Genomic DNA, 16,822 nt, shown 5'->3' on the forward strand with positions numbered 1-16,822 from the left:
TGATTTAATTGATAACTAATTTAGAGTTTATGAAGAATAAGATTACTATGTTATAGTTTGCTACTATTTTACCCAAAAAAACATGACAAACATGGGTTTGCTTTTTTGAGGGCATATACGACAATTGGCACTTAAGAGGAATTCTTCTTTGTACACAGGCTATTACCAAGGTCCTAAGGCCCTCTTTCCACCTAACACATTGTTGAAGGGCCTGCTCTATTCGCGGGGGCCCCCAGCACACGGGCCCCAGTGCAACAGCACATCCTGTACTGTCTATATTTATGCCCCTGGTCACTCTACTTTTGTTGCAAGCATCGAATTTCCTTGTCCTTGAGTGCGACACCGCAAGAGTGAACGATGTTGTGTATCTGACCCTCTGGCTGGCTCGGGCACGCAAATGATTTACCATATTGGGATCGATGAGGTGTCAGATTACAATTATTATTAGATGCACTGAGGAGGAGAGACAATAGAAGGACAGCATGTGAAGGAGAGAGAGAGAGAGAAGTGAATGCAAAAAGACAGCGGGGCAAACAAGCAAGACTGTAAGGATGTTTTAAAGTTGTATTTAAGTTTTTATAGGTCATAACGGACTAGCGTTAGGCTTCTTGGTTGGGGTGGGGCTTGTAATGGCATGCTTCACATTTTATCTCAAGATATCCTTTGATGAAAGGGTCTAGCAAACAAAATAACATCACTCAGGCCGCTGTAATCTATTTAGAGAGGACAAGGTCACATCAATAAGATTATGTCTTGTCAAAACCAAGATCAGATGGTGATACTTACGTAAGAGATGCCAAACAGACTGAACTCCATCATGCCTGTAGAACAATGGGAAATGGGGAGTTGTGTCAGATGAAAGTTCCTTTTCTATGTTGCACAGTTTGCAACCAGTGGGATTGATCACATCTACCTGTTCTCATAAGTGTGCAAAACCCTAATATTATTAGATTACTGAAGTTTTATTCAAAACATTATCTACAGCATATGTCTATATGTACCTATAATGGATTTGTATAGCTGGTCCCAGCTTGCAAAGTTGTCTCCCAGCCAATGTCCAGTCCATTTTCCACTGGAGGGGTAAGTGGACCTGGTCACCACTATGCCTCGTTTACCCGTCACATTCAGCACGGCACTGCACAGAGAAAACAGGCTCAGGGATTTGTTTTACACGTGGAAATCCCACACAAACATACATAAACAAGCAACAAATAGAATGTAAAAGTTTCTTCCCCTTAAGTAAAGAACATTCATTCTTGAAGCAAATTAGCCAATTAGTTGTGATTGTTAAATTCAGCACGGGGCTAAACACGAGACAATTCCTAAGCTAAAGCACCTGGGCTCAAGGCCCAGGGGTGCCGAGCATCCCCGGGCCCTTCTGTGGCCAACTTTGCAATCTGGACTCCCTCCAGATTGACCAATGCAGTTTCACATCGGTGATTATTATCATGAAGATTTGATGAGACTGGATTTCTCCTGTGGCTGCATTTTCTTCCTAAAGATGTTTGCAATTATAGTTTCTGCTCTTCCTGTCCTCTTTTCTCTTCACTTACATCTGAATTAACTGCGCTCTGATTATGTACGATTGTGATAATTATGCTAATTTGTATACTTCCAAATGTAGTCTGGTTTGGTAGGCAATACAAATGTATTTTGAATCATGCGCAATTTCCTAATGATGTGTCCTATTTGCGGTGTTTAAAATATCCCCAAAACAATCTACATCTGTCATCTGTGTTGGCTCATAGGGGCATTTTGTGTCATACTTTTTCTCAGTAATATATTTACTCTGCCCTCTTTCAGGTGATATATCTACTTGATATAAGTGTAAATTATTGACACCCCAAAAATATAGACGTTGGCTCACATGCACAAAAACAAACAAATATAAATACATCACTCACTCGTATGTGGGCTCTGCGTGGGACCAGCCATAGAGGTTGTGGACGTCATAGTGTCTGACCTTTTTTCCATCACTGAGTATCTGCTCGCTGTTCATGCAAATAGTCTTGTGGTTTAAGCCTAGATGTTGAGACTCCAGGGCTTTTGGAGGGGAAAAAAAGCACAAAAACAAACAAAGAATAGGTTAAAGGCATACTTCTAATCTTGACTTCATAGCTTAATAATGTAATTACAACACAGGGATAACAAAATGTATACAAATAGAATCATGTGTGACTTACGTGGCATATATGGAGGGTTCTCGAGAAGTGGATTACCAAGACAATTCCCACCAACTGTGCCGTGGACAAAACTGGCAGGCTCATTCATGTCCTGTAGGAAGTGAAGGTGAAAAGAAAATCAGGCATAATGAGGTAATAAGGTAATTTTATTAAAATGTCTTCTTTCGGGTCACTCACAATCCAGATGCCATCAAACTTTATTTTATTATAGAAATCCTGTATTTCTTGTTGCCACCATGCTGCTGTTGTAGCGCGGAAGAAGTCTGGGAATGCAGTGTATGCCCTGTATTTCTGGTAATGGGACAGGAAATGAAATACCGAAAAGTTAACACCCCAAACAAATCTCAAGATCTCATACAAATATAAAATGTTGGAAGCTAGACGGGATATGTTTCGGAGGGATGAATACAAAAACATTGTACCTCTACTTGGGTATCCCAGTCCAGAGATTCATTTACTATGACATTGGGGTAATCTGGCCAGACCTTTAAAAAAACATGAACATGTCTGTTGGTTTCAATCTCTCTCTTTATTAATGCATGCTTGTGTAATTTCCCACTTGTTTGTTTGGCCTTCCGTTCCCTCTTACCTTCCCCCACACAATTTCCTCACTGAGGTTTTTGGGCCATTTGATGAAAACATCTGCTTCTCTACCTCTCTCAAAGGCAGGGTAGTTTGTCTCATTTCCAGAGATGGCTGGATCCTGGAATTAAAGAGACACCATTCCTGTGTATTTAGTAATATAACATGCTGTATATAATATGTAAAGAAGCCTTATGGATTGCTGATCCTTGGGTGCCTAAACTTGTACATTATCAATACTTTATGGTAAAATGACATTACCAGAATGAAGATGAACCTCATGCCCTCTCCCCTCATTCTGTCAACCAGGTCAGGCAGTCCATCAAACTCTGGGTCCAGAACAAAGTCCAGCTGACGGTCCATGTAGTCAATGTCTGCATACTGCACATCCTGCAACAGACGAAAAATCAAAGTTGCTAAATTCGAAATTAGGAGCATATCTTTGTCTCTGCACAACTTTCAACATATGCACTAAAAAGCACGTGTACCCAGCCGGTAATGTAAACAAAGCACTGAGAAAGTGAGATTACAACACACACAAAGTGGGTATGCCTTCATTCTCTGCTCAGGTAGACATTAGTCCATTATATCTTTATATAGCAAATAGTCATTTGATGCTCTGAATGTTGTTTGGAGAAGAGAGTCATTTAAAGAGCAACATTTCCCTGTATTGTTTTCAGGTCTTTTATTTTGTGCCATGAGCGTGACGCAATCACAGCAAAAGGCATAGCTATTTTTTTAGGGCATGCATTCCACTGCTGTTCAACTGTTTGCTGCATTATTCAAATATTTTCAAACTCATATATTCAAACTCCAAGTTAAGAGCTGGTACACTATGTGAATGTAATTCACGTTTGAATGAATGAATGAATAATTATAACCTACATGTCATAAAAAGCGACGCTCTTGTCGTCGGGTCAGGAAATATTAATTGCACATTTTGCAACAGTGGTGTTGAATGTTGGGATTCCTACTAAATAAATATGGAAGTCTGTCTTAGCAATAGGCACGCAACACCTACGATATGAGGGAAGGGAGGGTTCCATTTGTGTCTGGCTCTTACAGAGAGAACAAAACTTCATCTGCTTCGGTTGCCTGGTGTGTGTGTGGTAGTTTAAGGTTGGTTAGTTAGTAAAACTAGCTGATGTGTAGCCTGAGTAAGTAGCTGTGCTTTCGTCTTCTTTCATTTCAATTAATGATGCAGGGTTAGTTTTGGCAAGCGTCAGCACCTTGCCGGTTAGGGCTTTGTGAAGTCATATTCAGGGGATCACTTGATTATTGATGGAAGCGCTTATCTTCTGTTCTACATGATGAAGAAGATTGAATCCTGGCCTATTTTCACGTGGGACATCTTGCCACAGTCAAACACAGTGCTCTCGCAGTTGAGTATTACTTATTATGTTATTCCAATGTGATCCCCAGATTTCATCATCAGAGAGAATTACTGGTATCGGTACAAACTGGAAACGTGCAGAGGCTGTGAAACCTACAATGGAATGGATTCCAGATTAAATTAGAGGTCACATTTCATTAGGTTAAACTGGATATGCCTAATATAACCAATGAAGTCACCTGTACTCTACAACCTACAGCAGACAAGAAGAAGTTTTCAGATTGCATTTGTTTGTATGAGGGCAATACAATAAATCCTTGAGTTAAGACACTGATTGAATGAAATCAATGTTTTGGCAGAGGAAGGCAAACACACTGAAAATGTAATTGGATGAGATATATGTGTGCAACATCAGCATTGTGTCCTGTTTTCAAATCACATATCTGAAGTTATGATACATGAGCTTTGATATTGTTTTTATCATACATAACCTGAACAGGTACATATTTTCTTGTATTTGTTTTTGAATGCTGACAATATTCTTTACTGTCATCCTTAAAAAAAACAATCAGTCTGGAAACGTACATAGGGTATGCCCGCTGCCCTCATGTCTTTGTATAGATCTGCTATCTCCGTATCATTGGCGTAACCATAGCGACAGAGTTGGAACCCAAGGGACCAATAGGCAGGTAGAACAGGTCGTCCAATCAGCTGTTAAGAAGAAAAACAAACAAGGAAGTCAAAACAGTTCAGCACAGAAAAAGTTGTTTTTGCAGGAAAACGGGATGGCGTCCATAAAGTGTTTGTTTCATTGTCTCTGTGTGTGTGTGTGTGTGTGTGTGTGTGTGTGTGTGTGTGTGTGTGTGTGTGTTTGTGTGTGTTTAGATAGGCTAAATGAGAGTGCAATGAAGCGAGGAACTCCCAGCTGCTGCAGTCCATCAACAGCGGCCCAGGGCCAGCCACAAAACACACACACACACACATAGGTGTAAAAGCACACACAAAAATGCACACAGATACACGCAATGCAAACAAGAAGTCCAAGAAGACTTACTGCGGTGTACTGCTGCACCACCATTTCAGGCGTAGGTCCCAGGACCATAAAGAAATCCAGGATACCTCCAACCGTCCGGTATGTTAAAGCTGGAGTAGGCTGGAAAGTCACATCTGGACATAAAGACAGTTATGCCCCTTAAAAATGTATAGGAATGATATGTTTGTGTGTGTTCAGCATGTGTCCCTGCTCACTTACTGTGTGTGGCTTATGCATGTTTTAGTACTTTAGGAAATAGTGCAGCAATGGAGATACGAATGGGATAACAACAAACAACTGAAACAGTTAATTCTACATAAACATGCAGTTTGAGACTCTTTCTAGAAATTGGTTGGAATACATTCAAAAAGTAGGTATTTCTTTCACTTTTTCATGAAGACAGTTGAATTAGACCAGATCAGTATGAAATTACTTTGGCACAGAGGGAATGACTTAGCTCTTGGAAAGGGAGAAATGGAAATAGAGGTGCATGTGTGTATGTGTGCATTACTGTTCAGTATGCAAATATGCAAAAGTAGACATGAGAAGAAAGTGCTCATTGCGCAGTCTTCGCCTTATATAAGACTCCCCGTCAATGGACATGGGCTCAAGACATGAGGAACAGCCTCACTCATTAATACATACAGTACATTCTCACTGCATATGTAATTGGGTGTGATTAAGTGTGCATGTTTGGTTGGTTGGGGGCATTTGCATATCGTGTATGTGCATGCACTGCCAATTCATTTGCTCAGTATGCGCAAGCATATGTGTGCTTTTGTGCATGCGTGTTTGTGTGTGTGTTTCTCTCACCCATGGCATTGCTGTTTAGTAGCAGCACACCGTGAGCATCAGCAGTGGTCTCAAGGCCCATATAGAAGGGATGCACTCCATAGCAATTCATCTTGTACTGAAGCAGAGCGACAGAGAGAAAGAACGAAGGACAAAGTGTGAAATAGCTGAATGTTGGGGAAAGAATTGGTCTGTTTTGTTGCGTGTGCTAATGTGTGCTTGTGCGTCTCTTTATTTATTCAAGACCATTTTCCTTAACACCTGACAGGGCATTTCTCATTGTATGACAACAACAATGGGTAATGGGCTATGGCATTTCCAAAAGTAGCAAAAGAAAGTTATCCTCCAGCTATCCTCTAAGCCAATTAAAGTACACTGAACAGTTATTTACTTTTTGTATTATAGCACCCAATAATGCTCCAAAATCCCCCTAATTCATCTTGCCTGAGTTAAAAGACATCAATGGACAACTGGTATGTTATTTAGGGATTATATTTGCTGTGGGGTACTAGAACAAAATCAGGAAGTCCTAAATGTGGCATACAGATCATTACAATTGATGACAAAGCTGTAGCTTGGTGGTTGGCAGACTTATACTACTCTTCATTTTCCTTTGACAATTTATATATTACATTTTTTGCATCTGCTTGCATTTGTTTTCTACATACACACACTGCAGTGCGCAGTAAATGTGCATAGCAATATATTGTTCTTGTGGGAATAATTGAGTTTCAGAGTGTGTTTCTTCTGTAAGGGTCCCACTGTTGTCTTCAGTGTTTAGACAAGAATGGAACTAGACAGACCTGGCTAAGAGGAACAGATAGAAAGGTGGCGGGGGAAAGGACATCTGCCACTTTCAGATGTCACCATCCTGCAACTAAGACTCATGGGTACGTCACATTCCATTAGCCTCCTGCACTTCTGGTTCATAAGACGATGTTAAACTGTATTATAATGGCTCCTAGGACTGTCTCTTTCTCTGTGTCATCTTTGTCTGGATGTGTGCTTTTCTTGCTACGTGTGTGTCCTTGTTTCAGTGTGGCCCTGCTACATTGTGTGATCATGGCCTGACTCAGGAGGGAGAAAGGTCATTAACTCGTCCGATAACAAAGAGTGACAGCCAGTAACAGTGTTCTTTTGCTCTTTCTCTCTCTCGCTTTCTTGACTTCTCTCTCACAATGAAAATGTATGGACACACACTGTGTACATGGATTGTAATGGTCCAACTATGGATGCTCTTCTAAAATGATAGGAAATAGAATAAGTAATTTACTCAGTGCCTTATTAAACTTCATATTTATATTCTCCTTAATTTGCTATGGTACACAACCTAGTTCATGACTGGAGAAATCCCCTCCAGAGTCCACAACAAAGTCTGAGTTTCCCTCAACTATCACGTATCAAAACATATCTCTCTTTCATGTTGCTGCAGTTGTGTATCCTTGTGGCTATGTCTGTGCAAATTCTGAACAAAAAAGACCCACGAGAGTAGAATCAGACGATATTCTCTGCATTTCAGGGTTACATTCAGTTTGTTTATCAATTTGTTATTTTTTTTTTGTCTGCTCCTTTGAAATGATCTATGTAACTGTTGGTTGTAACTCTCACAGGCTCCACCCTCTGATGGACCATGACGCCTGCTTTGAGTGCTTTGGCAGGGACCAGGTGTGGAAAGGTGTTCAGCAGCCACCAGCCTGCCTCTGCTAAGGCCCCCCAGCTCAACCCCACGGGCAGCTCGGGGTCAGTGGATTGGAGGGTGCGTCTTGACGGAGAGGGCCCTTTTCCCTCAACTCCAATCACTGCCAAGTTTCAGCCGTTTTCTTGCCTAGATCCTGTGGCCATAATTCATCGCCCTGTAGTTACATTTGGAACTTAACGTCTATTTTCTAATGAGAATGGCTTGTGATTCACTTGGACAACCCTTAATTACTATAATTGCACAAGTCTCCACCTTCACTGACAGCTTCACTGTAGCTCAGGTCAGAAACATTTGGACTGCTAGCTTAGCTTAGGGAGTCTTTATCAGATGTAACAGAAGCAATGAAGAGTGTCAAATCAAGGGGTGTGAATGAGTGTCCCGAACTCTAAAACTGGTCACCACTACTAGCTTAGCTCAGTAGTAGTAGAAGTAGTATCTATATAACTATTAGTCTCAGTTGCATACTCTCTCCATGTCTTTTCTTTGTGCAACTCCATGGTCTTGCCTTGTAGTTTAGGGCTGTGTTGTGCCAGAAAAATACAGATTTTTAAACAATGTTTTGGGAGTTCTAGAGGGAACACAATGTGTGTAACACTATATAATACTCTAGGGTTTATTAACAGTGTAATAGAGTGACTTTACATAGAAATTACTTGTTTAAAAAAGTGGATTTTGCTATTATTTAAGTAATGTGACTAAAGGTTATTGCTCTATGTTTTAATGTAGCTATGATGAACTGCATCTATTCATTTAGATTAAGCTGATCAAACCTAATTTATGATACTATATTAAATTATATTTTATTATGATATTTATTTAAAGTGTTGCCATATGCGGTTTAATATATTAGAGACTATAAATACAGAGTCCATGTCACTCTGTCTGCTCTATATTTAATTCTCATTTCATCTGCTTTTCCGTATTTCTTTCCCTCTTAACTCTAATTCCTTTGCTCTCCGAGGGGCCCCATAACATTTGTCTGAACCCTGTGGAGCTGTCTTGACACCTCAGCAATTAGGCTTGATAATGCTGATGCAGGTGGAAACCTCATCCTGTCTGGCCTTGACACCAGTAGGGAAAACATGATGACACTCTATAACCGCCGCACATATCAACGGCACCGCATCAAAGTGACACGAATGTGAGAAAGACAAGTTTATATACTGTGTGGGAAGGTTGTTTTCAAGTCACCTCTGCAATCAGAGGGTGGGAGGTTAAAGACATTCAGTGCAGGGTGCTCTGTTATACATGCCATGACCAGCAAAATTGGTTTGTATGGAACATGAATGCTTTAAAAAAGAGGTGACAAATATTGCTAGTTCATTTTTACATTTTCTTCATCTAAATCCTTACCAGTCAAACATTCCTTCAAGCAGATGCTATGCAAGTGAACTATGCATCAGCAGCAGGTTGAAATTACAGCTAAATCTGATGAGCATAAGTGCTAAATTTGTTTTTTAACATGTGTGCATCAATGTGCTTCAGTGTGATACTTACACCAGGAGGCTGGTCCTTGGCGAACATACCCCAGGTGTGATAGTTGAGGCTGTGTTTATAAGTGGGATGCTCCGTCTCTCCAAATCCGTAGACAAACTCCGATGACAGTCGAGTAGACACTTGTATGAACATGTCTGAGAACGTAAAACCTGGCACAGAGGAGTCCCAACTGAGAAAATGACAGAGGATTAAATCAATGTGAGATGGAGAGAGAGGGGTAGAGGGAATTATTGTCAAAGGGAGTTATTCACAATCTGTTTGACACAAATAAGCATAATAACCCGCAGGAACTGCAGGCATCCCTTCAACATAGTTCATAAATTTTAATTAGTAAAATTTCAACTGACACGGAAGGCTTAACTATGAAATAATGTCACCCTTGCTTGGAGACATGCTTTGAAAAGACTCTCGACTTCTTCATGTGACATCATCTCGACTGCTGAACAAGAGGAAACTACTTTAGGCGCTGATACACTGGGCGACTTTCCTGAGCATATCTGATTGGGTAACAGTGCCAGAAGAGTTGACTCAGCATTGTTACTTTAATCTCACAGGGAAACAAAAACAAATTCTTGCCTGGAAATAATTGATTGGAATTCTCACCCCATGTCTCACCTTATTATTTGTTAATGGGAGCAGCTATATTGCCCAAAATTGCCTGGTGAATCTCTGCTCTAAAGGGGCTAATTTGAGGGACAACAAGAATGGATTGCATAGTGCTTTTGGAAACAAAATGGATGCAATGCATATTCATTTACCTTGATAATTAGGACGGTATATAAGCTCTCTGGCCAAGGTAGACAGCAATAACATGGAGTTAAAGGCTAACAATATTAAATTGACACATGTCAAGACATCAGAACTAATGAAAAATATTAGTTTCCTATATTCTATTTGAACTGGAACTGCATATGTAAGAAAAACTAAATTATTGCTCTGATTAAAATTTTCATTGGCATTTGTAATAACACTAAAATCGTTGCCTTGAAAAATTGATATTTCATTCCGACTGTTTTAGTTACTTCAGCTAATTTTACTAAGTCAGTTCAACTAAAACGTTTTGTGAACTTCAAATGTCAAGTCCAACTGTGCCCAACTAATCAGTTCAATGAGAGTAGTTTATGCAACTTAGATTTCTTAGTTGACTCAACTATATGTATGTGTGGCCCCTGCAAAAAGGCATAGGCAGCCCCACGCAGCAAACAAGGACCGGCCACCTCCTACAACGCCATGTGCCACAAGAAACTCTTCTTTGGATCAGGAGTTCTCAAGGTAAGAACAAACTTTTACCTGTCTTATATTTATCAAAAGGCATGTTAAATTAAGTGCTGAACAGGTGAACTACTGACTGTTTTTTCATTGTCATTGCCTTGCATAAGAGTAGTTAGCTTTCAGTAAACAACGTTTGGTTCTACACTTGTGCTTGGTATTTTACACTCAACCGCGGGATATTTTGAGTCTATTAGACTATTTATGGTGTAATAATTCTCACAAGACATTTGGACAACAAGACTAAAGCTAATGAATACTAAATACTAGTAAATGCTGACCACACTGTATAGATGACTATACAGTGCATATTGAAGGATAAATGCAAAAATGATTAAAGATTAATCATTGCTGATTCATGAATGCATTTTTCACAGTGCATAGGTTTAAACAGATAAAGATCATATCAAAATTGAGGGAATTAGGGAATTTCTGAAGTGGTACATTTTTTGGGGAACTGTCTTTTTTTTTAATGCTGACAAATAATTATTGTTTGAATTTGTTAAAATAGAGAGGGTTTGAAAGTCTAATAGCAAATGCTGCAGTGAATGCAAATTTAGGGTTCCTCACATCTTGGTTCCTGTGCTTTTCCTTATGACCTGGATACCGAATGGGTTGCGGGTAACTTCGACCTTGTACAGCCTCTTGCTCTCGTCAGTCTCTGGAGTAGGGGGAACCGACAGCGGCACTGGGACCTCATAACGATCTGTGGTCGGGTCCCAGATCTGAACAGGGAAATATTAGTTTGTCAGTGTGTGTGTGTTTATGTGGAGCAGGCAAGTCAGATGGATGCATTGAAATAAAAAAAATAGTGAAAGAAGCAGCATGGGGAAAGAACATGGATCATGATATGCAAGAGAAAGCACCACCAAAAAGAAACACACCTTGAACTGCAGCATGTCGCTGCTGTGGTAATGGATCTCAACACGAAGGGTGTCAATATCTGGTGACTCTGGGCGACCACTGCTCCTGTACTTCTTGTTCCGAGTGATATCAACTGCCATGCCTGAGTTGCTGTCGCTTACTGCTGTAACAGTGTAGCCATAGTCTTTTGGATAGAAGCACCATGGAGCCCGTTCAATGGTGCTTTGCTGAATGAGGTCAGAAAACATATCAGAATTTTGCAGCTGTTTAAAAACAAAACCTTTTAGTTTAGTGATATAATACAGAAATTATATATATATTTGCATTTGAACCTCATCTGTGTCACCCCTCACCTTCCAGATGCAGCCTCTGGCCTTGCACTTAGCCTCATCTGCATTCTCCTCTGGATGGCAGTCAAAGCGCTGATTCACCTCCAGCGCCAGTTCCCATTGCACCAGATAGCTCTCCCCGAGTGTGAGGGAGAGGCCTTGCAGGAACATAACCTATATATGTGCATGTGTGATGAAGTGAAGGGGAGGAGGAAGATGGGAGAAAGTTGTGTTTAATAAATCCAAGGATGCCAGAGAGAGAACATGGCAAGACAATCTTCCTTGAGACAGAATGTGTGCTTGACGTTGCGTGTGCTATCAATTAAGACACAGCTGTTAATTTCCCTCGTTGTTTCACCAACAGCCTCTGTCGGGAATTATGAGTCATTCTCGCAACAAATCTCGGGGAGTTCCTTTCACACTAGTGACTAGTCACCATCTGATACATCCTCTGCTGGTTAGGAGACTTGCGGGATCTTCATTTGTCTGTCTTCCTTGTGTCATTTTATTTTGGAATCATGCTTCAGCAATTGTATTGTGTAAAATACATCTCACAGGACACACAAGTACACAAGAATGCATCTTTAGAAAGAAGAAAAGAGACAAAGCAGGCACACGGTCATGCACTGTGAACAAAGCACAAGGCAGTCAGGCTATAAAGCAGACAGAAAAGGGTTTTCAAAAATATGGCATAAAGCCATCAAGTCAAAAAACTAAAATACAGGAAGCCAACATGACTCATGTGTTTTAAAGTTCTGCTCTATTTAAGTATGTGGAACTAATGATGTTAGGCAGCTGTGAGTTACGTTCAAGGCCCAGTCCGACTAGGCATACAAAGACCGAGGGACATGACAAGCCAGAGTTTAGGTTTTACGGCACATTTACCCTTCACCCCCAGGAAATGATTACCACTGAGATTCATTTGATGAATGCATGCGTGTGTGTGCGTGTGTGTGCGTGAGATCAGAGAGACCTTGAGGATTTAACACAAGCATAGCCCCTGGCCACACACACATAAACACGTGTGTGTGTGACAAGCGCACAAAGCAAATCTCTATAGCAATACTTAACTGAACCTCTTGACACTTTACAGACTCTCGCCAGTTGCTTATAACCCTGGGCACTTACTTCTCACTCTTTCTTACGCACATACGCACGCTCAGGCAAAAGCTTCAATGATCCTAACCTAATGTAAATTGTTATCATTTCTTACACTTAGAGGCTAACCTTGAAATGTACAGAAATGGTTTCATCCCTGGTCTTATTGAAACAAATGGTGGGCACCTGCAAGAGTAACTACGGCAGTACTCATCAACCCTGTATCTGCGCCAAGAAAGTGTTGCTTGCAGCATTGTCGAGAACAGCTAATCATGTCCCTCGGTGAAGGACGCACCCACAGAGAGACAGAGATGCCTTGCTTTGTAGTTAGATGCAATTTAGCATCTATATTTTACGATACCTATTTCATTAAATATATTATTTAGAAATTATTATATAGTTATAACTATACTATAGTTCAAGTTGATATGGCAAACTTGTTAGCAAATGGTGGCCTATTTACACATTAAGTAGACACAGAGCAGAAATAGCATTTATTTAGAGATGCGTTTCAGGCCACCTGATTAATGTAAGTCCAACATTCACTTCATCTTTATCTTTGATCTGGGCTCCATCAACCCCTGAGGGAAATAACCTGTCAAATAACTTGTCAACAGCTCTGCTCACTTTTTTTTAGTATTGTTACATTGTGTATATACAACATTTAAATGTCTTTTCTGTAAAGGTAATTTTCCCGAGCATGTTGTAGTCATGTGCATTTGCACATGACTATGTCTGTGTGTGTTTACCTCCTTTGCTCCATCGTACTGTATGTTGGAGGTCGGCACAGTGGATGTAGAGTTTCCGCTGCTAACTTGAGTCACAGAGACGGACGTGGGAGGATGAGGGACTCCGAGGACAGTAATGTTGTCAAACTTAAGAACGTTTGGGTCCTTGTAGCCGTCATGTGTCACCTGCATCGTCAGCACTCCCTATAAGGCAGAGGACACACAATGTTATGCCTTATTTGAACCCATTACATTCATTGCATGCTCTCAAACTTAAAATGCTGATTATTTAGAAGAATATATGTTTTTTTTGCTGTTTTGAATACATTTTTCCAGTTTACAACACTCCCAGTGTGCAGCACTTCCTTCTATCACGTTTACTGGTTAAGCCACCAGCTTATAAACTCCCAAAACTCTTGTGCATCAGTCAAACAGCTGATCCGATAGATATCCTGCCTGCAAACCCCGCTACCCCAGTGTAATGCCAACGTACAGGAAGGACATCCCCGTCATACATTAAACATGCAAGGCAATTCTCACTGCCTTGTGAAGCAGGAACACGGGGTACTTGATCCAACAAAGCTTCAGCAGCGTAACATGGATCGATTATGCTCGGTGTTGTGGACTGGGGGAGTCTAAAGTCTCTGGTGGTTTTGAACTTTGAACTTGTGTTCAGATCAGAAGGAATATGTGGGCCAGATTTTAAAAATGGCATAGATGCGAGGAAGAGAAACTTACAGAGACAGCGGAGAACTTGTAGTGGATGTAGTTGCCTGATTTAACTGTGTCTGAAAAAGAAAAGAAAAAGAGCAGATGTTAATGTCTCACATCTGTTTGACAACTGATTTACTGTCACATAGTAAGATAACTGACCTTCATTTGTTAATGTGTGCGAGCTGAATGACAGTGTTTGAACAGTCACACTGACTCATGTGATGCTTTGTGCTTAACAAGATAAGAGCTTCAGTTGCTCATAAAACAATTTTTAATAAATAAAAAAGATTCCTGTAATGAGTGGTAATAACAAGATGAAGATGATCTTGTCTCTCACACACACACCAGCGCATTTGCACACAATACCTCTGGAATCTCCGTCATCCCAGAATAGCTCCCCAGCTGCCTGCTTGTTGTCATCGAGAGCGACGATCAAACCCATGGGGTGACGCCGACTAAAGACGTACACATAAACACGCGCTAAATACCATACGCATATGTTGTTACAATGAATCAAGCAAGTGCACATTAATCAACTATAGCACAATCTGATGCATTTATGATTATGATGTGGAAATGTGTTGATTGATCCGTCTATGTGCTTCTGCGAGTGTGTGCATGATAATATTCATGTACATCACATCAATCAATTGCTTTGTGAGACAGCTTGTTGAAATCCTTCAACATTATTTGAAGTGATACGTGTGTGTGTGTGTGTGTGTGTGTGTGTGTGTGCGTATGTGTGTATGTGTATACCTGTATGTGGTGGTGACGTCAGGTCTCTGAGTTGGGAGGATCGCGCCACCTCTGATGTGTAAACCAAGCTTGTCAGCTGGAAGATGCATTTTAACATAATTTCTGCGGTCTGCCAGTTGCTCCATCTGATTGGTAAGGTGACAGAATATATTAACTGACTTAGATTTTTTGATGTGATGCTCTGTGGGCAAGAAAACCTACTTGTGGCCCCTTTCAAGGTTACAACAGTGGCCAGTATTTTGCACAAAGCTTAGGTTGCAAAATTCTGGCTGTGGGCTTGTGTGATACTGCCGTCTCTACAATTGACTTTTTAAAATAAATAAATAAAATATAATATATATAAATATATTCTCACTTGCCGCTTGTGTATCAAGCTATGCGGATAGACTGTTTTCTTTACTCTGAATAATCCATAGACATCAATGTGTATTTTTAATGGAGCTAGTTTTTACACAAAAATAAATAGTGCCTATATCTGTTCACAGTACATTTCGTGGATTATGCTGTATTATTATGTTTAAACCTGTGAGTTCCACAAATGAAATTCCATTCACCTCCATTGTTTTACGCTTGAGGTAGAAATCTCAGAGATGTATATCTGAAAATCAAGTAAATAAAATCTACAGTACATGGCTACATAACTAAGTAAGTAATAAAGTATGTGAAGTAATTGATTAAACAGGAAAATACTGCATGTAATTGTAGCTCATAGTTATCAAATTAAGACTCATTTGGACAATGGGCTTGATCACAGTTAAATTATAAAAAATAGAAAATAAAGTTTAGAAAATGCAGTGACTGAGTCAGTTGAGGACGATGTCAAATGTGTTATTTTTTTGCATTATAATGATTGTTCTGTTCAGCTTAGAAGGATTTATTTCAGATGAGAAAACACATTTCTCTCTCTCTCTCTCTCTCTGCCCCTCCACTCATTTCTCTGAGGGCCCAGATAGAGCACAGTTGATTTCTGATCTCCTGAGGACTGAATTCTCAGCCCAGCCTAAAACAATTTATAGCTCTCTTCTCTCCATCTTCTCTCATTCTCCATCTACCTACTTCCTTCTCCACGTCATGTTATTCTCTCTTGAGGTGCTCTAATTCTTTTTTTTTAAATCCCGTTTTCTTCCATTCCCATGGAGGTGTGTGTGTGTGTGTGTGTGTGTACAATTGTATCCAATACAGTATTGGCGAGTGTGTGGGCTGGAGTTAGTGGAGCGTCTACAACCAATTTCAGATCTTATCACCCGCTTATTGTCTGCCTTAAGGAGGTCTTCTCTAGCCTTGTCTTCTCTTCTTCTCCTTATTCCTGCAGGCCCATGCTCACATCTGCCAGCTCCTCTGCAAACTGTGATTGTCATCCCTCTCTTCTTCTCATCTTTTCTCTTGTCCCTGCTTTTCCTCTCTCTCCATGTCAGGTACTGTCCTTCCTTTTTTACCTACTTTTTACCATCCTATGTGTTTTTGCTCCTTCATACTTCTGTTTTTTTTCTCCATTATTTTTTACCTCTATAAGTTGTTTTTCATGGTCATTTTCACTACATCAATACTCCCCCACGAACCCTTCTATCCTCCTACCCAGATAATCACGGGGGACCAACCAGGACAAGGGGCCGGCGGTAAGACAGCCAATCTAATCGTTCATCTGATCAGTGGGCACTTTATATCGCCACTGTGATGCCCAAATAAGGTCCCAAAGGAGGACAACACCTCTTTTATCTCTTTGTCAGGGAGATAGTCTCTCTCCTCTCTTCCCTGTCCCCTCTTTCACTCTATCTTTGTCCTCACTCTCGCTCTTATCTTATCTCTCTCGTCTCTCGGTATAAAACAAAGATCTTGAGGCAAAGACTGTCATGTGATACATGTTCTTTGTGTTGATTTTCACTAATGTAACATAATAATTATAAGCCATTTTGCAATCATTTTTAGTGAGCACTAAACATTTGTG

The 16,822-nt window shown here is 40.4% G+C and overlaps 1 protein-coding gene across 1 annotated transcript in view; it reads right to left on the reverse strand.

The window, feature by feature from the left end:
* si (sucrase-isomaltase) overlaps window positions 1-16,822 on the reverse strand; it is a 66,699-nt gene that overhangs the window by 15,775 nt on the left and 34,102 nt on the right. The window contains exons 21-39 of the mRNA XM_076100907.1: window positions 14,878-15,002; window positions 14,488-14,576; window positions 14,146-14,195; window positions 13,429-13,611; window positions 11,606-11,755; window positions 11,273-11,479; window positions 10,959-11,113; window positions 9,120-9,288; window positions 5,945-6,041; window positions 5,153-5,265; window positions 4,684-4,809; window positions 3,027-3,155; window positions 2,773-2,886; window positions 2,606-2,668; window positions 2,361-2,474; window positions 2,184-2,274; window positions 1,905-2,043; window positions 1,002-1,135; window positions 787-821 (exon numbers count right to left, since the gene is read on the reverse strand). Coding sequence (XP_075957022.1) covers window positions 787-821; window positions 1,002-1,135; window positions 1,905-2,043; window positions 2,184-2,274; window positions 2,361-2,474; window positions 2,606-2,668; window positions 2,773-2,886; window positions 3,027-3,155; window positions 4,684-4,809; window positions 5,153-5,265; window positions 5,945-6,041; window positions 9,120-9,288; window positions 10,959-11,113; window positions 11,273-11,479; window positions 11,606-11,755; window positions 13,429-13,611; window positions 14,146-14,195; window positions 14,488-14,576; window positions 14,878-15,002 — 2,283 coding nt within the window. The remainder of the gene's footprint in view (window positions 1-786; window positions 822-1,001; window positions 1,136-1,904; window positions 2,044-2,183; window positions 2,275-2,360; window positions 2,475-2,605; window positions 2,669-2,772; window positions 2,887-3,026; window positions 3,156-4,683; window positions 4,810-5,152; window positions 5,266-5,944; window positions 6,042-9,119; window positions 9,289-10,958; window positions 11,114-11,272; window positions 11,480-11,605; window positions 11,756-13,428; window positions 13,612-14,145; window positions 14,196-14,487; window positions 14,577-14,877; window positions 15,003-16,822) is intronic.

This window comes from Anarhichas minor, unplaced genomic scaffold (assembly GCF_050575085.1).
Source record: "Anarhichas minor isolate MPS153535 unplaced genomic scaffold, ASM5057508v1 ptg000026l, whole genome shotgun sequence".
In the NCBI taxonomy this organism is placed as follows: Eukaryota; Metazoa; Chordata; class Actinopteri; order Perciformes; family Anarhichadidae; genus Anarhichas; species Anarhichas minor.